Source organism: Somniosus microcephalus, chromosome 9, assembly GCF_052327205.1.
Source record: "Somniosus microcephalus isolate GS21.2 chromosome 9, FLI_Smic_1.0, whole genome shotgun sequence".
In the NCBI taxonomy this organism is placed as follows: Eukaryota; Metazoa; Chordata; class Chondrichthyes; order Squaliformes; family Somniosidae; genus Somniosus; species Somniosus microcephalus.
This window is the reverse complement of record NC_140995.1, coordinates 134650472-134678441: the sequence shown is the minus strand read 5'-3', so window position 1 is coordinate 134678441 and position 27970 is coordinate 134650472. Positions and strand designations below refer to the sequence as shown.

The following is a 27970-nucleotide window of genomic DNA, read 5'->3' as shown; positions in this document are numbered from 1 at the left end:
ACATCTTTATTACCTCCGGCCACTTGGAGTGTGCATCAACCGCGATTAAGAACATTGAGTCCATAAATGGACCAGCAAAGTCGATATGTACCCTTTGCCATGGAGACGAGGGCCACTCCCATGGATGTAGAGGGGCTTGTGGTGGGGTGTTTTGGACCTTCTGGCATCCTAGACAGCTCTTGATCATTTTTTCAATGTCTCCATCGAAACCTGGCCACCACACAAACGCTCTGGCTAGGTTCTTCATTTTCACTCCACCCAGATGCCCCTCGTGAAGCTCCTTTAGCACTTTATCCTGGAGTTTGGGTGGAATCACCACTCTGGATCCACACATCAAGGTTCCTCGGCACACTGACAGCTGTTCTCTTCTTTGCGAGAATGCTGGCAACAGTGGTTCGCCATGTGCTGGCCATCCCTTCACCGTTAAATCATAGACTCGTGAGAGAGTCGGGTCATTTCTCGTTTCCTTTTCAATGGTAGAATTTGTTACTGGTAGACATTCTACTATGGTTGAGTGGAACATCTCCACTGGGTCCACTGTAGGTGCCTCTTCTACCATTGGCAACGGTAGGCGCGATAAGCCGTCAGCATTCCCATGCTGTTTTGATCCTTTTTATTCTATGTCATATTGGTGTGCCCCTAGGAAAAGGGACCACCTCTGTAGCTTTTGCGCTTTCATAATGGGAACGCCCTTTTTAGGGTTGAATATGGAGACGAGGGGTTGATGGTCAGTCAACAAGGTAAGTTTTTGTCCGTGTAGGTAATGGTTGAATTTCTTCACTCCCCATACCAGGCTGAGTGCTTCCCTGTCGATCTGGGCATAGTTACGCTCAGCTGAGTTCAATGAGCGTGACACAAAAGCTATCGGCCGCTCCGAGCCATCAGGGAATCTATGCGGTAATACCGCTCCTACGCCGTAAGGGGATGCATTGCACGCCAGTCTGATTGGCAGTGATGGGTTGCAATGAGCCAACACTTCCTTGGACATGATCAAGCCTTTGCATTTATGGAAGGCACGTTTACAGTCTTCGCTCCATTTCCAAATTACTCCCGTTTGTAGGAGTGCGTTAAGAGGGTGCAGAACAGTTGACAAGTTCGGTAAAAATTTATGATAGTAATTTATCAATCCCAGGAACGACCTTAATTGTGAGACATTTTCAGGTGCTGGGGCTTTTATGACTGCTTCAATTTTTTCAGGTGACTTATGCAACCCTTCTTCGTTAATTATATGGCCACAATATGATATTTGTTTCTGGAAAAATTCGCACTTGGGGCGATTTGCTCGTAGGCCCCGTTCTCTCAGCCTAGTGAGCACCTGCTCCAAATTGGCAAGGTGCTCGTTGTCATTTTCTCCTGTTACAAGGATGTCGTCTAGGTAGCATTGAGTCCCCGGAATCCCTTGCAGGACTTGCTCCATAGCTCTTTGCCAGATAGCTGGAGCTGATGCTACTCCGAAAACCAGTCGATTGTACTGGTACAGGCCTTTGTGTGTGTTTATCGTGAGATACTTTTTAGAGGCTTCCTCAACCTCCATCTGTAGATATGCCTGTGCCAAGTCAATTTTGGTGTAACGTTTCCCTCCGGATAGTGAGGCGAAAATATCTTCTCTCCTTGGAAGAGGATACTGTATCGTGTGAAGGACCGGGTTTACAGTCACCTTGAAGTCCCCACAGATGCGAATTTTTCTCTGTTCTTCAGATTTATCATTATTCAACATTTTCTTCATGACCGGGACGATGGGTGTTGCCCACTCGCTCCAATCTACCTTGGATAACACGCCTGCTTTTTCCAAATTCTCCAGCTCTGCCTCGACTGCTGGACGAATTGCGTATGGCACCGGCCTTGCCTTAAAAAACTTGGGAATTGCCGCATCTTCCACTTTTATTGAGGCGGTGACGCCTTTCAAGGTTCCTAGTTCCTGTTGAAACACTTCCTTGGCGTTGGCCAAGATGTCTTTTAATCGTTCAGGTATGACGTCATCATCATTTTTTTTCTTACTGGTCACCGTCAGTGCCTGAATGGAGTGCCAATCTAAACGTATCTTCCTGATCCATTCACGTCCCAACAACGGTGGACCACCATCTTGCAGAACGTATAAATACAACTTCTGTATTTCCTTGCCGTTGTATACAACAGGCACCATTATTTTTCCTTTGGGGTATACTTTCTGCCCCGTATATGTCTTCAAGATAATGGATGTGTCTTTCAAAGGTATATGCGGAAATAGCCGCTCGTAATCCCATCGACTTATGATGGTCAGAGCTGATCCTGTATCTTGCTCCATTTTAACTGGGGACCCCACTATCGTGAGGGTAACCCAAATGGTCTGGTAATCTTCTTTGGCAATTACATTATGTAATTTGAGACAGCTTAGTCTCTTGTTTCCGGAGTCGCTATCGCTCTTCTGGTCTTCGGAGCTACTGTCCATCATCATTTGTACCTTTCTGTACTTTTCCTTATTGATTTTTTTTCTGTCAGTGGATTTTTTGTTTCCAGATTGGCATACACGTGCAATGTGTCCCATCTTTCCGCATTGCCTGCATGCTTTGTCCTTGAACCAGCAGTCCCTCTGGTCATGGGTGGATCTGCCACAGCGATAACATCTCTCGAAACCCCATGTCATTTCATGGGTGCCGAAGTCCTGTGGCTTTTGCTGTATCTCTGCAGCTCCTCTTGCTGCTGCTTCATATGATACAGCCACACTGAAAGCCTTGTCCAGTGTCAAATCTTTCTCAGAAAGTAGCCTTTTCTGTGTTCCTTCACTTAGGAGACCGCAGACCAATTTGTCTCGTAGAGAATCTGCCAGTCCTGCCCCGAATTGGCAGTGCTTTGACAGCTTTCTTAATTCGGTGAGGTAATCAGCGTTACTTTCATTCTTGTGCTGATTCCTCCTGAAGAATTTGAATCGTTCCGCTATCAGCAGCGGTGTTGGGTTTAAGTGCTCCTGTAGGGTATCAACAATCTCCTTAAAATTCTTGTCCATCGGTTTGGCTGGAGTGATTAAGTTTCGTAACAGCCCGTATGTCCTTGCACCCATCAAATTTAGAAATACCGATGCCTTTTTATCATCCTCTACTTCATTCGCTGTGCAATATACCTCCACTCTTTCCACATATGTGGTCCAATCCTCTATATCACTATCGAAAGCAGTAATATTGCCAGTCTTAGGCATTCTGAAAATCAAAAATGGCGCCTCCCGCGCTTTCTTTTCTTCCCTGCCGAGAAAAAATGGCGCCTCCCGCGCTTTCCTGCCGCTGCCGCTGCTGACAACGCTGTTCTCCGCGGTTTTTATTTACACAGATATTTTTAATAGTTGGAGACTCATTCCCGCCGGACTCTCTGGGACTTTTCCCTCCCTCTGCTTGGTCCGAATGCCGACCTGCTTTGCAGCGCCGGCCGTCTCCCGAGTGCTCCACCCTCCATCTCTGTTTGCCTCCGCCTTCTGACTCGCTGCTCGGCCCCGCCGCCCAGGAAGGATTAGTGCAGTACCTGCCACCAGCCCGGCTAGCTGGTGAAACCACAGTTTTTTTTTTCTTCGACCTTCGTCTGAGGAATCGATCGCCTTGAGGTGCTGCCGAATTGCAGGTAAGTCCGTTTCCAATTCGTCGCCACTGTTGTATCCGTGTGTTAATGGAGACACGGAATGCAGGAGTTGGTTTAACAGGTGTTTACTGAACAAAGTCTGGAGCTGAACTAAAAGATACAAGACGCTATACAGGCTTATATACCTGAGTGGTCACTACCGGTATTACAGTGCACAGGGGCTCTTAAAGGTACATACACTACAGAAATTTGGTCAGAAAACATAACAATTGCAAGTTTAATTTTTATACAAATGCACCAAAACACTTTTTGGTTTCCACATCCATCTCTATTCTAAGATGATTAATGCTTACCTGGTGGATTTTAGTGGCATGATGTGTGCCATAGTTTATTATTTGCAAGTGTCATGAAACAATGTCAATAACAATACGGGCATTTCTGACCACTTCTTGTATCCTCCACCACCCACCCCTTCCTATCGTCTTTCAACCCCAATTCTACATTCATTTCATTCACTTGAGAAAATCTGGTGCACAACTGGCTTAACCATCCTTTGCTATATCGGGCTCAACCATTTCAAGCTTTACCAGACCTCACTCTCCTTTGCCAAAACTGCCCACTACTCTTGGGTCATCTCAGAGGGCTAATGTAACCCCAGGCTCCTTTTCTTTTCTACCAACCGCCTCTTTAAGCCCCTCTCCCCTGCCTGCTTCCACCTCACCTCGAACAAATATTCCCTGGAATATAGAAGGATAGAATCATAGAATGATACAGCACAGAAGGAGGCCATTCAGCCCATCATGCCTGTGCCGGCTCCTTGGCAGAACCATCCAAATAATCCTACTCTCGCACTCTTTCCCTGTAGCCCTTCAAGTACTTCTCCAATTCTTTTTTGAATATTACTATTGAATCTGCTTCCACCACCCTTTCAGACAGTGCATTCCAGATCACAACAACTCACTGTGTAACCGATCCTTCTGTTAAGGGGTGGTTTGATTAAGGTTATTAGAATTTTGAAAGGAATTAATAGGGTGGATAGAGACAAACTTTTTCCGCTGTTGGTTGAGTCTAGGACAAGGGGACATAACCTTAAAATCAGAGCCTGACCATTCGGGAGAGAAGTTAGGAAACATCTTCACAAAAAGGGTGGTGGAAGTGTGGAATTCTCTCCCACAATAAAGCAGTAGATGCTAGCTCAATTGATCATTTTAAATCTGAGATCGATAGATTTTTCCTCGTCATTGGTATTAAGGGATACGGAGCCAAGGCAGATGGATGGAGTTAAGATACAGATCAACCATGATCTTATTGATCGGCGGAACAAGTTTGAGGGGCTGAATGGCTTGCTCCTGTTCCTATGTTCTTAAGTGCAAGGAGCTCATAGATTTCTTTGTCACCATGATACAGATCATCAGTTCAGTTGCCTTTGCATCTTACTCCCTTTCCTATGCAGAAAATGTACAGTAGTGTAGTGGTTATGTTAGTGGACTGGTAATCCAAAGGCTTAACAGGCGGATAGAATGACTTGTGTTTGTCAGTGAGATGTTAAGAGTGCTGTAAAAAAAAAGTGGATGACTTCATTATTTATGACACTAGAAATCATTTCAGCACATCCACCCAATCGGAATTCGGTGCTGCAGTCCTCACAAGGCACTTTCAGTGAATGAAGAGGTGCCTTGAATGTGTGCACTCAACCGTGGTGTGATTTCAGGGTTTCATGGCACCTCTTTATGCTCTGATTTAATTTATGAAAACATTAGATGGTGCTGGGAAACACTTATCCAAGTCCTTGCTTTACTCTAGTTCATGGTTCTAACACCTCACAATTTTCAAGCATGTGGGTGAATCTCATAAGGTCCCCATCAGCACAAATATAAGTGTCTTTCGGATGAGACGTTAAACCGAGGCCCCATCTGCTCTTTCAGGTGGACGTAAAAGATCCCATGGCACTATATCGAAGAAGAGCAGGGGAGTTATCCCCGATATCCTGGCCAATATTTATCCCTCAATCAACATCACTAAACAGATTATCCGGTCATTATCACATTGCTATTTGTGCTCTTGCCCCACGGAACTGATTTCTTCATATCTCGACTCTATTTTTTCTCCCCTTGTCCAGTCTCTTCCCACCTACATTTGCGACTCTTCCAATGCCCTCCGCCACTTTAACAGTTTCCAGTTTCCAAGCCCCAACCGTCTCCTTTTCAGCATGGATGTCCAATCCCTCTACACCTCCATCCCCCACCAGGATGACCTGAGGGCACTCCGCTTCTTCCTTGAACAGAGGCCCAACCAGTCCCCATCCACCACCACCCTCCTCTGCCTGGCTGAACTTGTTCTCACATTGAACTGCTCCTTTGACTTCATTCACTTCCTTCAAATTAAAGGTGTTGCTATGGGAGCCTGCATGGGTCCTAGCTATGCCTGCCTTTTCGTGGGATATGTGGAACATTCTTTGTTCCAGTCCTACTCAGGTCCCCTCCCTAACCTCTTTACCCGGTACATTAATGACTGTACCGGTGCCGTTTCCTGCTGTCGCCCTAAACTAGAAAATTTTATTCACTTTGCTTCCAATTTTCACCCTTCCCTCACCTTCACATGGCCCATCTCCAACTCTTCCCTTCCCTTCCTCGACTTCTCTGTCTCCATTTCTAGGGATAGGCTATTGACAAATATTCACTCAAAGCCAATGACCCCCGCAGCTACCTGGACTACACTTCCTTCCACACCGCTTCCTGTAAGGACTCTATTCCATTCTCCCAGTTTCTCTGTCTCCATCGCATCTGCTCTGATAATGCAACCTTCCGTACTTGTGCTTCCAATATGTCTTCCTGTTTCCTCAACCGAGGATTCCCCTCTACCATGGTTGACATGGTCCTCGACCATGTCCATTGCATTTCCCACACTTCTGCTCTCACCCTTTCCCCTCCCTCCCAGAACCACGCTAGGGTTCCCCTTGTCCTCACCTTTCACCCCACCAGCCTCCACATTCAACGGATCGTAAGAGATGCTCTTTATGATCATTGGGAAAGGGAAGGGGCATTAGAAATGCACAACGTGGCTTCTAGAAAAATAGGTCATGCCTAACAAATTTGATAGCTTTTTAAGGAAGTCACTTGGGTAGTGGATGAGAGATAACCAGTAGACATTATCTACCTGGACTTTCAGAAAGCCTTTATTAAGGTACCTCACACTAGGTTACTTCACAAAATAGAATCTTGAGGCATCAGTAGGAATTTGAAATGTTGGATTATGCTATTGCTATTGTCTTTGGTCCCCGCTACTAACTCCGTTCCCTTGCCACCAACTCCATCCCTCTCCCCGGCAACTGTCTGAGGCTGAACCAGATCGTTCACAACTTTGGTGTCGTATTTGTCACCGAGATGAACTTTAGACTACATATCCACTCCATCACCAAGCCCGCCTATGTCCACCTCCATAACATCTCCCGACTCCACCTCTGCCTCAGCTCATCTGCTGCTGAAACCCTCATCCATGCTGTTGTTACCTCTACACCTGACTATTCCAACGCTCTCCTGGCTGACCTCCCATCTTCCACCCTACATAAACTTGAGCTCATGCAAAACCCTGTTACCCATATTCTAACTCACACCAAGTCCCGTTCACCCATCACCCTTGTGCTCGCTGATCGACATTGGCTCCCGGTCCGGCAATATCTCAATTTTAAAATTCTCATCCTTGTTTTCAAATTCCTCGTTGGCCTCGCCCCTCCCCATCTCTGTAGCCTCCTCCAACCCAACAAGCCTTTGAGGTTTTTGCGCTCCACCAATTCTGGCCTCTTGTGTATCCCCGATTTTAATTGCGCCCCCATTGGCGGCCATGGCTTTAGCTGCCTAGGCCTTAAGCTTTTGAATTTCCTCCCTAAACCTCACCGCCTCGCTACCTCTCTCCTCCTTGCAGACGCTCCTTAAATCCTACCTCTTTGTCTAAGCTTTTGGTTATCTGTCCTAATAGCTCCTTACGTGGCTCAGTATCAAATTGTGTTTGATAACGCCCTTGTGAAGCGTCTTGGGGCATTTTACCATGTTAAAGGAGCTATATAAATGCAAGTTGTTGTTGTTGTTATTCACAGAAATCACAGAAACCCCACAGTGCAGATAGAGGCCATTTCGGCCCATCAAGCCTGCACCGACACATATCCCACCCGATCCCCGTAACCCCTACACCAACACATATCCCACCCTATCCCCGTAACCCCACGTATTTAATCCCCCTAACACTAAGGGTCAATTTATCATAGCCAAGGAATTGCTTCCAATTCCGCAGGCAAAAAACTGTAGTTAACGGATGTGAGTTAGCCTGGAGACTAGTGGTGTCCCCCAGGGATCGGTCCTACGCCAGCTACTCTCGACAGACTTTATTAATGACCTGGACAGTGGTGTTGGGAGCATGGTAAGTAAATTTGCAGAGTACACCAAAATCTATGCAATGGTTAAGACGGTAGAGGAGTGGAATCAAATCCAAAAAGGTTTAGATGTGCTAGAGGAGTGGACCACACAACAGCAAATTATGTTTAATTTCGATAAATGCATGTTGGTATGGCCAACACAAAATACACATGTCGTTTGCAGGGAACAATACTGAAAGAGGTTGAGACAGAAAAAGATTTAAGCGTTATTGTGCACAGATCACTTAAGGTTCATGACCAATGTAGAGAAAATGAAACTAAAGCTAACAGGGTATTGGGTTGTATTAATAGAACCCTTCAGCATAAATCAAAGGAGACCATTTTGATAATATATAGGTCACTAGTCAGACTGCATCTGGAGTACTGTGCCCAGTTTTCATCCCCCCACATGGTGGGTGATATAGTGGCCTTGGGAAAGGTCCAGGGGTGAACTACAAGAATGATACCTAGGTTAAAGAAGTTCAGCTGTACAGATAGACTCAAGGACCATGGTTTATTTAATTTAGAGCAGCGTAGACTTAGAGGGAAGCTGATTCAGGTCGATAAAATAATTAAAGGGCTGCATAGCGTCCCTATTGATGGATTATTCCAGTTTGACATATTGGGGAGGACCAAGGGTCACGAGTTTAAACTATGTAAGAGTAGGAATAAGCTGGATGTTAGACGGTTCTTATTTTCCCAGCGAGCCGGGGGCCTCTGGAGTACATTGCCAGCTGGTATGGTGGGAGAGCAGAAACGTTTAATCCTGATGCTCTGGCTATCATGGTGTGGGGCAGGCTTGGTGTACCAGCTGGTCTTTCCCTGCCCGTCAATTTCGTATTTTCGTATGTTTGAAGTTTAGAAATGCATTTCCACAGCAACACAACAAACTTTATTACCTTTCTCCTTTGGTTTGATTGTAGGCTTTCTCTGCTTTTCCTTTTCAATCTCTACCAAATATAATGAATGATATAGTTATTCAAAATTTGCATTAATGTATATAATATTTATCTGAGAAATATTAATAATCCTTTTTCTTTGACACCAAGGGCTTTTACAGGGAGCTTAGGCTTGAGAAAACTTTAATGTATATTTAAGAAAATAAACGTAATTACTAATTTGTGCAATAAGAATCCATAGAAACACATATCTTTCACACAAAGTTACCCCTAAAGGCTCTGGGCCATATATAACAACAACTTGCATTTATATAGCACCTTTAACATAGTTAAACATCCCAAGTGATTATCAAACAAAATTTGACACCGAGGCACAAGAGATATCAGGACAGGTTATGAAGGAATAGCCATGATTCAGAGAAATACACGATACTATAAACAGATTTCTAATATCTATATATATATGAAGGAATCGATCTGTCTGTCTGTCCTTCTGTCCTCGAGTGTGCGTCTGTCCGGCTATGCGCTCAAAGGTTATAGAGCGTACCTACGCACGCGTTACCTCCGAAGAAAGCTTACACTTCCGGGGCAGTCGTAAGCGTATTTACTTTTCGGTCGGACGAAAATTGTTCGCGCCTTATGCAAAAAACCTTCAAAATTAAACTCATTATCTGCTACTTAGCATTGATTGGCTGACGTCAAGCTTCGACCAATCCTGTGCCGTCACGATTGACCAATCCTACAGTACGGTCCCCTGATGGTTGGCCAATCGGTGTGTGTGTGTGGGCGGGACTAATCGTTTTCATCTCAGGGATGTGGCGGCCATTGTTTCACTGCTTGCAGCTCAAACTACTCTCCTTATCCAGCTTTGAAAAAGTTAGTATCTCTTTTAAAAATAACATAAGATTTACCAAAAACGTTTTATAAGTACTTTCACTTTCATCTTTCAAGGTATTAAAAGGTCAAAATGTTGCCCGGCAGCAGATTGAGACAGGGCCCAAAAGCCTGGGACTCGATTTAAAATGTTGCCCGGCAGCAGATTCACAGAGGGACACAGAGAGGCCCCAAAGCCTCGCACTCGATTTAAACCGCCCGGCCCAAAACAGCCCTGGCAAAGCCGGGCTCCCCCCAGCTAGTTACTAATAAAAGACATACGGGGTTTAAAAGACACAATTCTCAGCAGAAAGGCTGTAAACAGAAATACAGGCTTCTGAGAAAAGATCAGTTGATAACAAAGTTGTAAACAAGCTTTGAAATGGGAATTAGTTAAATATTCTAAAACAATGAAAGATTGAAGCAAACCATTGGTGGTTCCGAAAGGTCTACAGTTTGCAACGAACACAATGGGAAGACCCAATTTAGGTGTTACAAACTAACACGTTAAAACAGAAATACAAACATTAAAAGAGGCATATGCCTTTGAAACATGACATCAAGAAAAGAAACATTTGCTGGTCAAATAGTTTTATGTTAAACTTGGATGACAGGAAACACGATTAAATATGCAACCAATTGAGATAGCTAGAAAACAAGTAAACACACAGTTAAAGTGGTTTTGATTTACATATAGTAAAAACCATACCAACAAGACTTTGAAGATATAACTTCAATAGATGACACCAAGCAATTGCATTGTGTTTGTATTAAACTTGAAGCAGAACGGAGTCAAAATGTCTGCAAAAAAGTAGTTAAGCCAATATTAAGAAATGAATGAAGAATCTTCGGTAAGAATGACATCAAACAAAAACCATAGCTGTCATTGTTTTTATGATAGTTTTTGGAACACCTAAAAGTAGAGAAATAATTATGAATGCAATAGTTGAATTGACAGTAACATAGAAAGCATTCAAAAGAACTATCAATAAAGACAATTAGCTGACATCAGCAGAGAACATCAAAGAAGAAACCAATGCTAAAAGAGTATAAAAATAAGACCTTTTAACAGAAAGTCAGAATTCGCTGAACGGGCATGGCGTTTCTCAACTTTCCAGAGGCATCTCTAAGTTTTTAACTATGAGTCTCGAGTATATCAAAGTGATTGATTTTTGGTGGAAGTTCTGGATTTAGAAATAAGAAATAAGAAATGTTCTGGATTTAGAAATAAGTAAGAAATAAGAAATATAACAAAGTAAAGATTTGAGAATAAAGATCTCTGAGAAATAAGAAATGTAAGCTAATTGTACTTTGAATTGTTAATGTTGCGACTGATTCAACAGATGTTAACTGAATGCCGGCTCTTATATTTTTAGAATTGTCTCAAAAGAGTGAATCTGTATAGACTCGCGAACCCACAAATTCTGTACACTCATTTGTAGGGAGTTGCAGAAATCTGGGGGATATTCCAGACCCTCATAATATCTGGAAGGATACAGTCCAGTTCAACTTATTAAAAGTACTATCCGGAGGACGGTAACATCTTCAGTCATTCCGTTCCTTTAGGGAGAGATAACCTGAACCTTTAGACCTATTTAAGCGTCTTATCGAATTCAGCTATCTCTAACTTAAGTTGAGAGTGAACGTCTGGGGAATACGCCTGATCTGGAATAGCCCAAAAGGGCTAGGACTGTAATTAACCCTTCAGTTGGCGCCCAATGAGTGTGTTAACGAGTTGATACAGAACCTATACTTATATTAATATCTATATCCATGCTGTAGATTGTTAAGTATAGAAGGAGTGTTTACTGACAGTGGTTCTAAGACCCAGATTTAAGTCTCTAGAGATGACAAAGACCCTGATCAGGCTTTGTAGAGCTTAAATCCAAACTTCTTCAAAATACTATTTGAGGTTTAGAAGCTTCTTATAAAGTTCATTTTAAATCCTAACCGAGGTTAGGTCCTGACGAAATATTAAACCCAACCAAGGTTAGGTCCTGACGAAATATTAAACCCTAACCGAGGTTAGGTCCTGAAGAAATGGCAAATCCTGTCGGAATTGGCCAAGTTTTTTGATTAGAAAATTTAAACGATTGCTTTATAAGGGGAAATAATCCTATCCCTGTACCTCCACAAAACCAAGTGATAATTTTTGAAATAGAAGGCTTTGATGCCGAAGGAGCTCTTTGAACTCATGGCACGATTAATGTTGATCCCCAGAACCAGGGGATACAGAATATCCTGTGGGATAATCAAACGAATACTCCAAATCCAATAAATTCCTTAATGATAAGGTGTACATCTGCACAATTGGGAGGCCTAATGAATGGTGCCCAACAAGGTGGTGGCAACCATGGCCGAATAGCAGGACCCGGAGCAGCCTATGCTGCTGGGGGCCATGGATTCTGGTTAAGGTGGCAAACTCATGATGAAATAAATAACAATTTTTGAGATTCCTATTCTTTATATCCAAAAGAATTACTGTTTAAATCATTTGGCCATAAGACAGCGCGATATTCTAAGCCGTCGCATTACGGTATGTTTTAAAAGAAAGCAGATTTTATTAAACCCACACTGTGGGAAGAAATTCTCCATTCGAGAATGGAGAAAATGAAGAATTGTCAGGTGATTCATATAAACGGGCATACCACTGGAACAGTACACTCAACAGGAAACAGCCTTACAGGCGAACAAGCGAAACATTCGGTCTGCATGATACCCCCTCGAGAGGGGCTGCCAATGTTAGTGTAATCACTAGGGCAGAATGGGCAGCTAATCAGGATGAGGAACTGATTCAGCTATAAGACCCAATAACAGAGAATCCACCAGAATGTCCACCAAGGTACTTTTACTCAGAAACCCCTACGGGAATTGTACTAGTTAAGTTGCCCAAAGGAAACCGAGAAGTACACCCGAGCCACAAACGAGAACAACATGTAAAAAAAAAAGCTCACAAGGGCATAAGTCAATCATATTGTAGTGCCAGAATAACATTCTGCAAATTGACCCTCTTATATTGGTGTCCAGGCATGCTTAAAGCCTGTAAAACATACGTGGCAAATTGTGAGCCATGCTATTCGACCAATAAGTCATCACTAAATTAAGCCACCACCATTGGCTCCTGTGAAAGCTGATGAGCCAATGGGAAAATTCTTTATTGACTTTATTTGATCACTTCCCCCATTTTTGGGATATGGACATGTTCTCGTTTGTGTGGATGGATGCACTTCCTTTTGCTGGCTGGTCCCCCAAACTGTTTCAGAAAATGCACTCGCCAGGTCTATTTCTGATATAATTACTGTAGCTGGTGCACCCAAAATCTTGCACTCTGTTAAAGGCGGAGCCTTTATATCTAAGGTCTTCAAGACTATTGCAAACAAAGGGGGATTGGGTTAGAGCATAGCACGCAACGTCATCCGCAATCAGCGGGGCTGGTGGAATGTAAAAAAAATTGGTAAGTAATAAAGTTATTGGTCAAACTGTTGAGAATCAGGGAAATAAGTGGACCACCAGCATTCCGGAAGTACAGCTATCACTCAATAATGTGCCCACATCTGCATCAGGGACAGTGTCCCCTAAGAAACTCCATATTATCTGATGTATGGGGTTGAGATGCATACACTGCTTACCCATAGTTCTTTTATTGCCTCTACACACTAAGTCCTTGACCCGACAGCGACAGTTAGAAAAAAAAAGAAGTAACAGAGGAGATTCATCGAATTGATCAGAGGATAAGGGAAGCAAATAGGCCCTAAGCTTTTAAGTTTCCTCCCCAAACCTCTTCGCCTCTCCATTTCTCGGTCCTCCTTTAAGACACTGCTTAAAACCTACCTCTTTGACCATGCATTTGGCCACCTGTCCTAATGTCTCCTTCTTTGGCTCGGTGTCAAATTTTTCTTGGTAACGCTCCTGTGAAGCACCTTGGGACATTTTACTATGTAAAAGCACTATATAAATGCATGTTCTTATTGTTGTTATCCACATTGCTGGATGATAGGCCAGGGCTGAGAGGAAAATTCCAGAGTGGGAATTCTCTCCTCTTCGCCCCGCCCCCTCTGACATCAGGGGCCATGTTGGAGGGTGGAAGAAGTTCAGTCCATTCCAGCTCTCTGCATGAACTGGGTGCAAGTGGATTTGAGCTGTGAACTGGTGTCCTTGCATCTTGCCAGAAACCCTGCTTCTCCAGGCCTCCTGTGTCTGACATATGCCACAAGACACTGTTGGTCCCAAGGATATAACAGCTGATTATAGCTGAATAAGACAGACTTGAAGCTGGAAGAAGGGCCCTCATTTATTTATAATTTCTTGATCATTGTCAGCAAAGAACCACTTACTTTTTTCTTTGCCTTTGGCTGGTTCAACTGAAAAGATTAAAAATCTGTGTTGGGATGTTATACAGTGAAATCTTTGTTTTCTCTCCTTTATTCACAACAAATATTTCAATAATTGGGATTCATTATTATTAATAATTTGCAAACTCAATGAGCATTATTTCCTGTTTAACATACCAGCACTAAAAGAAAGAACTTTTTCCATAGCAACTTATTATGTCCTCAGGTGATCTCAAATGCCTTTCAACGGATTACTTTGGAAGTTCAGTCATTTACCCCATAGTTTCTGTAACAGAGGGTTTCAGCCTCTCAAACCAGCACCACCCCAAAATAGACTTTGTGCTCATTCATTTATTTGTTGTTAGTGCAAATTGGATGCCACATTTGCATACATAACTACAGTGAATGAACTTTAGAAATAACTTATTGATTATAATGCTTTGGAACATCCGAAGGATGTGAAAGGCACTGTATAAGTACAAGTTCTTCCTTTCTTTAAAATGGAAATTGGTACAAAGCACTGCAATTACAATGAAACGCATTTAATTATTTTATTTTTTATCCACAAAGGGAGTCCATGTACTTATAATAAAGCTTTGTGGGGCAAAGATGCCTTCACACTGATTAAGGACAGCTTCAAATTAAGCTTTACCTACCTTTCTCTTTAGCAGGCTTTGGCTTTTCTTTCTTTGACTCTATAAACAACAAGAAAGGTTTGGTATTTCTCATTTATACATGATATTCTTACTTCAATGTATAAAGCACTATATACACCACGGCGTTAGTATTATAATTAGAAGCACGCAAAATACACTGTGGTTTGGGTACGTGAGCTCCATATTTTTGGGTGCAGAGGTCTGAAGCCTACTCTTTTGGGTTGGGTGAGTCGGAGTTAGGTGAGGAGTGGAAAGAGCAGCTCCCTTGCTTCGCCTTTGTTTTTCCTAACTTTTCACCTTGTAGGAAGAGGCCGGTGTCGGGAGCAGCAGGAGAGTAGTGAGTATTTAAACTCACTTTCACAGGCTTTTTTTCAGAGGCCGATGTCGGGAGCAGCAGGAGAGTACAGTGAGTATTTAAACTCACTTTTGCGGGCTTTTTTTCAAAGGCCGGTCAATCTCGCAGACCGGCGGTGGTGTTCCAGAGCCACGCCACGATTCAAAAAGTGACGCAGGCAAGAGGTTGGGTGATTGGGTGAGTACGGCCAGGTGAGTATCTATACTACTCTATAGTTTGACAGTTAAGGTTAATAGGTTATAAAGTTTAGAAGGTCTTAATTTTTGTGGTAACAGTTTCTAAGGTCTCTGTTGTGTAGTGGGGAGAGCTAGTAAACAAGGGCCCTTGAGTATATCATTTAATTGTAGTGTAATTAGTGGCATTGATTTGATTTAATTTAATTAAAATTAATAAAAGGGTAAGTCATGGCAGCACAGCTCGGCCCCATGGCATGCTCCTCCTGCACTATGTGGGAAATCAGTGACACTTCCTGTGTCCCTGACGACCATGTGTGCGGGAAGTGTATCCAGCTGCAGTTATTGGCAGACCACTTTGCGGCACTGGAGCTGCGAATAGATACATACTGGAGCATTTGCAATGCAGAGGACGTCGTGGATATCACGTTTAATCAGTTGGTCACACCGCAGGTAAAGGCTGCACAGGCAGGAAGGGAATGGGTGACCACCAGGCAGAGTAGTAAGCACAGGCAGGTAGTGTAGGGGTCCCCTGTGGCCATCCCCCTTTCAAACAGATATACTGTTTTGGATATCGTTGAGGGAGATGGCTTATCGGGGGAAGGCAGCAGCAGCCAACTTCCTGGCACCATGGGTGGTTCTGCTGCACAGGACGGGAGGAAAAAGAGCGGGAGAGCTATAGTGATAGGGGATTCTATTGTAAGGGGAATAGGTAGGCGTTTCTGCGGCTGCAAACGAGACTCCAGGATGGTATGTTGCCTCCCTGGTGTAAGGGTTGAGGATGTCTCGGAGCGGCTGCAGGGCATTCTGGAGAGAGGGGGTGAACAGCCAGTTGTCGTGGTGCATATAGGTACCAACGATATAGGTAAAAACCAGGATGAGGTCCTAAAAGCTGAATATAGGGAGCGAGGAGGTAAATTTAAAAATAGGACCTCAAAGATAGTAATCTCAGGATTGCTACCAGTGCCACATGCTAGTCAGAGTAGAAATAGAAGGATATTTCAGATGAATACGTGGCTAGAGGAATGGTGCAAGGGGGAGGGATTCAAATTCCTGGGACATTGGAACCGGATCTGGGGGAGGTGGGACCAGTACAAACTGGATGGTTTGCACCTGGGCAGGACTGGGACCAATGTCCTAGGGGGAGTGTTTGCTAGTGCTGTTGGGGAGGGTTTAAACTAAAATGGCAGGGGGTTGGGAACCTGTGCAGGGAGACAGAGGAAAGGGAAGCAAGGATAGAAGCAAAAGACAGGAAGGAGTAAAGCAAAAGTGGCAGTCAGAGAAATCAAGGGTGTAAATCAAACAGGGCTACAGTAAATAATAATTCTAAATGGTCTAAGAGTGTTAAAAAAAACAAGCCTGAAGGCTGTGTCTTAATGCGAGGAGCATTCGTAATAAGGTGGATGAATTAGCTGGGCAAATAGAAGTAAACGGATATGATATCATTGGGATTATGGAGACATGGTTCCAGGGTGACCAAGGCTGGGAATTCAACATCCAGGGGTATTCGATATTCAGGAAAGACAGGCAAAAAGGAAAAGGAGGTGGGGTAGCATTGCTGGTTTAAACAGGAGATTAACACAATAGTAAGGAAGGATATTAGCTCTGATGAAGTGGAAACTGTATGGGTAGAGCTGAGAAATACCAGGGGCAGAAAACATTAGTGGGAGTTGTATACAGACCCCCAAACAGTAATGCTGAGGTTGGGGATGGCATTAAATGGGAAATTAGAGATGCGTGCAATAAGGGCACAGCAGTTATCATGGGTGACCTTAATCTACATATAGATTGGGCTAACCAAATTAATAACAATACTGTGGAGGGGGAATTCCTAGAGTGTATACGGGACGGTTTCCTGGACCAATATGTCAAGGAATCAACTAGATATCAGGCCATCTTAGACTGGGTATTATGTAATGAGAAAGGATTAATTAGCAATCTTGTTGTGCGAGGCCCCTTGAGGCAGAGCAATCATAATATGATAGAATTCTTCATTAAGATGGAGAGTGAAGTAGCTGACTCAGAGACTAGGGTCCTGAATTTAAATAAAGGAAACTACGATGGTATGAGGCGCGAGTTGGCTAGGATGGTTTGGGAAACGTTACTTAAAGGGTTGATGGTGGATAGTCAATGGCAAACATTTAAAGATCGCATGGACGAACTACAGAATTTGTTCATCCCTGTTTGGCATAAAAATAAAACAAAAAAGGTGACTCAACCGTGGCTAACAAGGGAAATTAGGGATAGCATAAGATCCAAGGAGAGGACATATAAATTGGCCAGAAAAAGCAGCAAACCTGAGGATTGGGAGCCATTTACGATTCAGCAAAGGAGGACAAAGGGATTAATTAAGAGGGGGAAAATAAAGTATGCGAGTAAGCTTGCAAGGAATATAAAAACTGACTATAAAAGCTTCTATAGATATGTGAAGAGAAAAAGATTGGTGAAGTCAAGCATAGGTCCCTTGCAGTCAGAATCAGGGGAATTTATAACGGGGAACAAAGAAATGACAACCAACTTTGGTTCTGTCTTCACAAAGGAGGACACAAATAACCTCCCAGAGATGTCGGGGAACGTAGGGTCTAATAAGAGGGAGGAACTAAATGAAATCAGTATTTGTAGGGAAATGGTGTTCGGGAAATTGATGGGATTGAAGGCCGATAAATCCCCAGGGCCTGATAATCTACATCCTAGGGTACTTAAGGAAGTGGCCCTAGAAATGGTAGATGCATTGCTGGTCATCTTTCAAAATTCTATAGACTCTGGAACAGTTCCCATGGATTGGAGGGTAGCTAATGTAACCCCACTATTCAAAAAAGGTGGTAGAGAGAAAACGGGGAATTATAGACCGGTAAGCCTGACATCGGTAGTGGGGAAAATGCTAGAGTCCATTATAAAAGATGTAATAGCAGAGTACTTGGAAAACAGTGACAGGATCGGACCTAGTCAACATGGATTTACAAAAGGTAAATCATGCTTGAATAATCTACTAGAATTTTTTGAGGATGTAACTGGTAGAATGGATAAGGGACAACCAGTGGATGTGGTGTATTTGGACTTTCAGAAGACTTTCAATAAGGTCCCGCATAAGACATTGGCGTGCAAAGTTAAAGCACATGGGATTGGGAGTAAGGTACTGACTTGGATAGAGAACTGGTTGGCAGACAGGGAGCAAAGAGTTGGAATAAACGGGTCTTTTTCCGAGTGGCAGGCAGTGACTAGTGGGGTACCGCAGGGATCAGTGCTAGGACCCCAGTTATTCACAATATATATTAATGATCTAGACGAGGGAACTAGATGTAATATCTCCAAATTTGCAGACGACACAAAGCTGGGTGGGCGTGTGTGCTGTGAGGAGGATGCAGAGAAACTCCAGTATGATTTGGACAGGTTGGGTGATTGGGCAGATGCATAGCAAATGCAGTATAATGTGGATAAATGCAAGGTTATCCACTTTGGTGGAAAAAAACAGGAAGGCAGATTATTATCTCAATGGCAATAGATTGGGAAAAGGGGAAGTGCAACGAGACCTGGGTGTCCTTGTGCACCAGTCGCTGAAGGTAAGCATGCAGGTGCAGCAGGCGGTTAAGAAGGCAAATGGTATGTTGGCCTTCATAACGAGAGGATTCGAGTACAGGAGCAAGGATGTCTTGCTGCAGTTGTACAGGGCCTTGGTGAGACTACACCTTGAGCATTGTGTGCAGTTTTGGTCACCTTATCTGAGGAAGAGTGTTCTTGCCATGGAGGAAGTGCAGCAAAGATTCACCAGACTGATACCTGGGATAGCAGGAATGACGTACGAGGAGAGATTGGGTCGATTGGGCTTATAATCGCTAGAGTTTAGAAGAATGAGAGGGGATTGTAAAGTCTGTGGGTTGTGCAGTTAATAAATACACAGACTTCAGAAGTAACAAACAAACAGGTCTTTACTATTCGAAGGTCCGGGCGAATCTGCCCCAGCAATCCTGCCACAACACTTATATACTGGTGTGGTCACTATCGGTATTACAGTATACAGAAGCCAAACAAATAGTGCCACACCTAAAGTAGTTCTCTTAAAGGTGAACGGTTACATACAATAGTTTCCTTAAAGGTAGACGGGTACATACACTACAATCCTCCCTTTTTAGCTTTCAACATACTAAGTCCATAGTGAACATACATTCTAACATATATACAGGTTTATGTAAGACAGTTCATAGATTCAGTCTTTCTGGGGGTTTCCGGATTCTGTCCGGATAACGCCGCAGTGGTGTCGTCATTTCAGGCGGGCTAGGAGGTGCTTCTGGCAAGGTCGATTCGGCTTGAAAAGCCGTGTCAGGTTCAGCTGACTCCATTATTATTAGATCGGAAGTAGGTGTTCTGGGTATCTCAGTCTCGACCTTACCCGGATAAGGTGGTGAAGTCGGTTGCCCATTTGTGGCGGACCCTATGATTTGGTCAACATGGCGCCTTATTATATTGTCTCCAATGTCCACGGTGTACATCAACGGCCCCAGCCGTTTCCCAATAGTTCCAGGCTGCCATTTCTCAGTACGGTAGTCCCGGGCCAAAACTCGTTGACCGATCTGGAAAGATCTAGTGACCCTGTCGTTCATGCCCTGGAATTGCCGGTTCTCTACGTCTCTTCTGACGTTCGGTTTTAGTAAATCCAGTCGGCATCTTAGGCGTCTATTACAAAACATCATTGCGGGAGTTTGATTTGTGACCGCATGTGTTGCATTTCGGTATGCCAACAAAAAGCTATCCACCTTATGTTGTAGACTTATGTTTTCATTACTCATGGCCTTTACGGCCTTCTTGAAGGTCTGGACAAACCTTTCAGCCAATCCATTGGAGGCGGGATGGTATGGGGCTGACGTGTAATGTTTAACCCCATTGCTCTTTAAGAATTTCTTGAATTCTTCGGACACAAATTGTGGTCCATTATCAGAACAGATCTGTTCCGGCAGGCCATTCCGAGCAAACATAGTCCTTAATACGGTAATGGTTTTTTCCGTCGTGGTGGTGGTCATCTTAATTACTTCCGGCCACTTGGAGTGGGCATCCACCGCTATCAGAAACATCGAGTCCATAAATGGACCAGCAAAGTCGATGTGTACTCTTTGCCAAGGCGATGAGGGCCACTCCCATGGATGCAGAGGAGCCTGGGGTGGCGCGTTCTGAACCCTCTGACATCCTAGGCAGTTCTTCGTGATCTCCTCTATGTCTCCATCAATGCCTGGCCACCACACAAACGCTCTTGCTAGATTCTTCATCTTTACTCCACCCAGATGTCCTTCGTGCAGCTCCTCTAGCACTTTCTTTTGGAGTTTGGGTGGAATCACCACTCTAGATCCACACATCAGGGTTCCTCGACACACTGACAGTTGTTCTTTCCTCTGTGCAAATGCTTGCAGTGTTGGTTCACTCTGTGCTGGCCATCTCTCCACCGTTACATCATAGACTCGTGAAAGAGTCGGATCATTCCTTGTCTCATTCTCAATCATTGAGTTTGTTATCGGTAGACACTCCACTATGGATGAGTGGAACAACTCTACTGGGTCCACTATACTCGCTTCTTCTACCATCGGCAATGGCAAGCGTGACAACCCATCAGCATTTCCATGCTGTTTAGACCCTTTGTACTCAATTTCGTATTGGTGTGCCCCAAGTAACACGGACCACCTTTGTAACCTTTGTGCTGTCATGGTGGAAACGGCCTTATTTGGGTTGAATATGGACACCAACGGCTGGTGGTCTGTCAGCAATGTGAACTTCTTACATTGTAGGTAATGGTTGAATTTCTTCACGCCCCACACAAGACTGAGGGCCTCCCTATCTATTTGGGCGTAATTTCGCTCCGCGGGTGTCAATGATCGGGACGCGAAAGCCACTGGCCTTTCCGAGCCATTTGGTAGCCTGTGCGAGAGTACTGCCCCAATTCCGTACGGGGAAGCATCGCAAGCTAGACGAAGGGGTAATGCTGGGTTGAAATGAGCCAGCACTTCTTCAGAGGTAATCAACTCCTTGCTTCTGCGAAAAGCCTTTTTGCATTCTTCACTCCACTTCCATGGTGTTTCTTTCCGCAACAGGTCATTCAGCGGATACAGCACCGTGGATAAATTTGGCAGAAACTTGTGATAGTAATTAATCAACCCCAAGAATGATCTTAACTGTGATACATTTCCTGGAGCGGGGGCCTTCACGACTGCTTCTATCTTTTCAGGTGACTTATGCAGTCCCTCTCGGTCAATTACATGACCGCAGTATGAGATCCGTTTTTGGAAGAACTCACACTTCTTGCGATTAACCCGAAGGCCATACTCCTTCAACCTGGTGAGTACCAGTTTCAAATTCGTGAGGTGTTCTTCCTCATCTTTTCCCGTGATTAAAATGTCATCTAAGTAGCACTGCGTGCTTGGAATTCCTTGTAACACCTGTTCCATGGCCCTCTGCCAAATTGCTGGCGCCGAAGCTACCCCAAAGACCAGTCTATTGTAGCGATACAAGCCTCTGTGAGTGTTGATGGTAAGGTACTGGCGTGACTCTTCCTCGACCTCCATCTGTAGATATGCTTGAGCCAGATCTATTTTCGTGAAATGCTTCCCTCCAGCCAACGAAGCAAAGATATCTTCAATCCGCGGAAGCGGGTATTGTACCGTGTGAAGCACCGGATTCACAGTAATCTTGAAATCTCCGCAGATACGGACCTTCCCCGGTCCCCCTGGCTTATTACTTGGTGAGGACTTCATGACGGGAACAATGGGCGTGGCCCACTCACTCCAGTCCACTTTTGACAGAACCCCTGATCGTTCAAGTTCTTCCAGTTCTGCCTCCACAGCTGGTCGTATTGCGTAAGGTACCGATCTGGCCTTAAAAAACTTTGGGCTTGCATTCTCTGCAATCTTAACCTTTGCTTTAATTCCTCGCAGTGTTCCCAGTCCTTGCTGGAATACCTCCTTAGCTTCGTCCAATATTCTGGACAACCGTTCAGGTTTGACATCCTCTTTTTCGGAATCCACCGTCATGGTGTTTAGTGACTGCCAGTCCAACTTTATTTTTCGGATCCACTCCCGCCCCAGAAGTGGTGGTCCTCCCTCAGGCAATACATACAGGTCCAACCGATGATGATCTTTATCCTTGCATCTCACCTTGACTTCTATCTTTCCGATGGGGACTACTTTGTGCCCCGTGTATGTCTGTAATACTAGTTCCGTATCCCGTAGTGGAATATGTTTGAAAAATTTCTTGTAGTCATGCTTATTCATGACCGTCAACGCCGATCCGGTGTCCACTTCCATTTTTACTTGGACCTTTGCAATCTGTAGCGTTATCCAGATAGTTTGTCGGTCAGCTTCATTGCTCACATTGTGAATTCTCAGACTGTCCAGTCCTTTGCATTTGGAGTGTGAGACCGACTTCTGTTCCCTCAGACTCTTCTTAGTCACCTCTTGCACCTTTCCGTACCATTTTTGTGGTGACTCCTTATTGTTGTACGTTGCTCCTGACCGGCATACCTTAGCTATGTGCCCGATCTTGCCACATTTCCTGCATTCTTGGTTTTTAAACCAGCATTGATCCTGGTCGTGTGTTGCCTTCCCACAACGGTAGCATTTTATTGTGCTCGACGTAATTTGGTCCACCCCTAGTGCCGCCGCCTTTAGCTGCATTTCCGCCGTTCCTTTCGCTGCGGCTTCGTGCGATGCAGCTATGAGGACAGCCCTGTCCAGTGTGAGGTCATTTTCTTCCAGTAGTCGCTTCTGCGTTCCTTCTTTGGACAATCCGCATACGAAATTGTCACGCAGTGCCTCTGTCAGATTCCCTCCGAACTGGCAGTATTTCGCTAGCCTACGCAGTTCGACCAAGTATTCCGCATTGCTTTCGTCTTTCCTCTGCGTTCTTGCGTAGAATTTGAATCGTTCAGCCAGCATCAACGGTGTGGGGTTCAAGTGATCCTTCAGCACTGCTACCACATCATCGAAAGTCTGATCTGCCGGTTTAGCTGGTGAGAGAAGATGCTTCAACAACCCGAATGTTTTCGCACCCATCATGTTAAGTAAGGTTAAAGCTTTTTCATCCTTAGCTATTTTGTTAGCCTTACAATGTATCTCAATACGTTCTACGTACGTGGCCCAGTCTTCTATCTCCGGATTGAACTCGTTGATGTCCGCCCGCTTAGGCATCTTCCTTTCCTTGGGCACAACACAAGTATTTCTTTAAATATTCTTATTTATTTGTTTATTTCTAAGATGGCGGCTTTCCCGCGAAAATGGCAGTTTCCCGCTCTTTCCTTCTCGCCCCGCCCACTTCAATGGCGGTTTCCCGCTTCTGTCGTCTTCTCCGCCTAATGGCGGCTTCCCGCGTTTCCTCCCGGTGGAAGGGGTACGCTTCCCCCACAGCGGACAGGTTCAGCCGCTGGCTGGCTTCCGCACAGCTCCCCTTACTCGGCTCTGTCTTTTCCTCCCGCCCGCACGGCTCTACTGGCGCTGGGTACACCCCGTTAACGGAGGACAGTTCAGCCGCTGGACTGGCTCTCGCGCAGTCTCTCTCTCCGTACCCGGCTCTGTCGCTCTCTCTCCCGCACGTTCGGTTCCACCGGCTCTGGGTACCCCGTTGGTGGAGAACAGCTCAGCCGCTGGACTGGCTCTCGCGCAGTCTCTCTCCCCTTGCTCGGCTCTGTCTCTCTCTCCCACCCGCACGGTTCCTGTTCGCCTCCCAGCCCTCTCGCAGACCGGTGTTTCCCTCCCCGGCTGCGGCTGGGTTTCTCTTCCCGCGCCTACTCCCAGTCTCAGCACTTCGTGGCTGCGGTCGCTGCCCGGCTTTCCCCGCCGATCGCGGTCTGACTGTCTCACGGCGCCGTTGGACCCGACTTTCTGACCGGCTCCGTTCCCCCTCGACCGTGGTCGAGTGCACAGCCCTTATCCTCCGGATATTCTCTACCTCTTCCCCTACTCACAGTCTCCGCGGCCGCCTTGTTTCCTGCTGATCGGCTCACTCCGCACCGTGGTAAAAGGGTAGTCAGTGCCTGTTGCTGATGAACTTTTGTTGCTAGTCTGCTTCCTTTCTGTTGCTGCCGCCTCGTGTTTTCTCTTTCTGTTGCTGCAGCCTCGTGTTTTCTCCCAGCAGCACGACGAGGGCGGTTGCCTCTCTTCGACGCTCTTCGCTGCTTTGGTAGTCTTGCCGCAGGGTACGATCGGACTCGTCGCCACTGTAAAGTCTGTGGGTTGTGCAGTTAATAAATACACAGACTTCAGAAGTAACAAACAAACAGGTCTTTACTATTCGAAGGTCCGGGCGAATCTGCCCCAGCAATCCTGCCACAACACTTGTATACTGGTGTGGTCACTATCGGTATTACAGTATACAGAAGCCAAACAAATAGTGCCACACCTGAAGTAGTTCTCTTAAAGGTGAACGGTTACATACAATAGTTTCCTTAAAGGTAGACGGGTACATACACTACAGGGGTCTCATTGAAACTTATAAAATTCTAACAGGACTAGACAGACTAGATGCAGGAAGGATATTCCCGATGGCAGGGGAGTCCAGAATCAGGGGTCACAGTCTAAGGATAATGGGTAAGCCATTTAGGATTGAGATGAGGAGGAATTTCTTCACCCAGAGAGTGGTGAACCTGTGGAGTTCTCTACCACAGAAGTCCATTGAGGCCAATTCATTAAATATATTCAAGAAGGAGTTAGATATATTTCTTAAGGCTAAAGGGATATGGGGAGAAAGCAGGGACAGGGTACTGAATTTGGATGATCAGCCATGATCTCATTAAATGGCAGAACAGGCTCAAGGGGCCGAATGGCCTACTCCTGCTCCTATCCTCTATGTTTCCCCATCTGTGGCACGCATGGCAATTTGTATGATTAGAACCTGTGCACACAGTATCTGCAAGGCTTATTAGGTCCCACAATTTTATATAAATAATAACATAGCTGGTGCACCAGAAAAGCGCATCATGTGCTCAGCGCTGCGATGGCACCTAATATTTAAATGAGCTGACCTTGCATTATGGTGTAAGGTCAGACACTCGTCCACAGTGTGCGTGCAGTACCCAACATGCACCAGTTCTGGCGCTGCTGCTCTAGGGAGGAATTATCTCCTCCATAAGTGATCAGCTTCAATAACCTCTGGGCCTGTAAGTCTCTATCTCAGTTTACCAATGCCTGTGCTTACAAAGCTTTCTCTTCACACTCAGAATTATCATCTAAGATTGATAGGAAATATTGATTTTGCATAGAAATATGGGCATTACAATTTTATGCTGTGAGTTTATGATCTCAACTAGGTTATTAATGCAGCAGTTACTGACAAGATTGAAAAATTGCAAAAATGGGTGGCAGTAAGTTTGGCACAAGCAGTAACATATTGCTAGCTACTCAGGGAAAACCTCAGATCCTGGATTGGAGTCTAGTGTTGTAGTATTGTAATGACATTTCCTCACCGGTTCTGGCCACAAAACCTGCTGCATGCCAGCCTACAATTCTACCCCTGTTGAATGACATCCATTTGACTAACTGTATGATAGTCCTCTCCCAAAAAAAAATTATGTGCATACAGAGCATCTATTGGCCCAGTAATTCCGGGCACAACGCGTGAGTACGGACGGGGTACTCACGCGAGTGCCCGGAGGAATTGCCGGTTTTCAGCATGCACAGCGCATGCACTGAAAACCGGCATTTCCTGTCCTCTGACCCAAGGGGTTAAGAGGCAGAACGTGCGCGACTGCACAGGCAGCGCGTGCGCAGTAAAATTCCTTTTTTTTTTCCAGAGTTGCGCGTGTGTAAAGGCCTCCGGTCTTTACGCGTGGAAAAACAAGACGTAAGTATTTAGTTTTTCAGGTAAGTGGGCTTTTAGTACAATGTAGAAATTTTTTTTCCACAGGTTTGTTATTTTTAAAGAATTTACAGGATGGTAAGTTTAGTTTTAGACCCTATTTTTAAAAAATTTATTGTTTTCAAAAAATTGATTAATTGTTTAAAACATTTAAAAAAACTTATTTATAGTTAATACAGGTAGACTATCCTTTATCCGAACTTCCGAAAACCGAAAACCTCTAAAAACCGAAAGTTTTTTTGTTCAGCGTAAGTCGTGCGCACGACATGACCAGAGTGGCGCACGACTTACGCTGAGCAGGGCAGAGGGTCACAGAGTTCCCTCCTGGGTAGGAGATTGCAGGCCGAGCCGGGCAGTGTGAAGGAGGTACCGGGAGAGTGAACCCAACAATACAGCGGCCCGTCCGATAGCTGCAGCGGCCCGTCCGATATTCTTTTCTCCACCCCCCACCGGACCCGACCCGACCCCCGACCTGTCCGATATTCTTTTCTCCCCCCTCCCACCCGACTCGACCCGACCCCCGACCCAAACTGCGGCCCGTCTGATATTCTTTTCTCCCCCCCGACCCCCGACCCCCGCCGACCCCCACACCCCGCCGACCCCCACCCCGACCCCCCGCCGGCACCCCCCGCCGACCCCCACCCCCGACCCCCCGCCGACCCTGACCCCCCCGCCCCCGCGCCGACCCTGACCCCCGCCAACCCCCACCCCCGACCCCCCGCCGACCCCGACCCCCGACAAATTTCCCAATACCTTCTGAAATCCGAAAAATTCCGAAAACCGAAACTCAGCTGGTCCCAAGGCTTTTGGATAAGGGATAGTGTACCTGTACAATCAGTGGGATGTTTTTTAAAATTTTATTTAAAGTTAAAGTAGTGTTTTGGCAGCCCATACTTTTCATGAGTTTGACAGCTCTTACTGTCAAACTCATGAATGAGTTTCCCCTCCCCTGATTGGCTGCACAGTGCTCACCTGATCCCAGCCAGCACATCGCACTAAGTACGTTGCTGGATCAGGTAAGCACATCGCGCCGACATCGGAACTGGGCCTGTGACAGGAAATGCAAGCAGGCCCGGGCTTCAGATGTCGGCGCGCAGGGTGAGTGCAGATCGGGGGCTTGCACGCGTGGCAAGCCCCCGATCCTAATTTCAGGGCCAATGTGTCTGTACATATAGCATGCCCAAAAAAAAAATCACACTTCTGACTTGGAACTGTCCTGCTGAGAGGTAATTGTATAAGTAAAATGGAAATAATGGGCCGGATATTCCGACCCCCACGGGTGTGTATAAGGTGTGTACACACCCATAGGGACCTCGCAAGTGCCGGTTTCAGGCATGCGAAGCGCATACCCTAAAACCCGGCACATCCGATCTGTCAAGAATTCTCTTGACAGATCATCCGCCTGCCCAGGAGAAGGGCCTCTGCGGGCAGAGAGTTCAGCTTTCTGCACAATCTCCGCCCGCTGAAAACCTTTAAAAATCTTACGCCTGGTAAAAGCATCCCAGCGTAAGAGTTTTTAAAAATAATTCTTTTTTTCACTCATTTATAATTGAAAAATACTTTAAAAAAAGGTATGTTTAATTTTAGCCCCGTAAAAAACTTTAATTTTTTTTCAAAAAAATTAAATTTTTGTTTAAAATATTTAATTTAATGTAATTTTAACTAATTTTAAATACGTGATTTAAAAAAAAAGTATTTAATGTTTTTTGAGTGATCCCCATTCACACTTTTGACAGATTTATGCAAAGAGACCTGTCAAAAGTGTGAAGGGGGATTCCTTCTTTGACTGGTTCCCCATGGCCCACGTAATCCCAGGGACGCTTGCGAACCGCATGAGTCCCTGGGATACCTGGACCTCTACGCGCGCAGACCAGGAGAGGCCCAGGATCGGAAGCCTCGGGACCT

The 27970-nt window shown here is 45.1% G+C and overlaps 1 protein-coding gene across 50 annotated transcripts in view; it reads right to left on the bottom strand.

Annotated features, from left to right (window-relative positions):
• The window catches only part of trdn (triadin), a 732832-nt gene that overhangs the window by 319830 nt on the left and 385032 nt on the right, over nt 1-27970 (bottom strand). For 49 of the 50 annotated variants that reach the window (XM_085997256.1, XM_085997227.1, XM_085997243.1 and 46 more), the window contains 3 exons: nt 14711-14749; nt 14058-14084; nt 8851-8901 (listed from right to left, as the gene is read on the bottom strand). In XM_085997256.1, the coding sequence (XP_085853382.1) occupies nt 8851-8901; nt 14058-14084; nt 14711-14749 (117 nt within the window). The remainder of the gene's footprint in view (nt 1-8850; nt 8902-14057; nt 14085-14710; nt 14750-27970) is intronic. The other variant, XM_085997254.1, reaches the window with a different exon arrangement.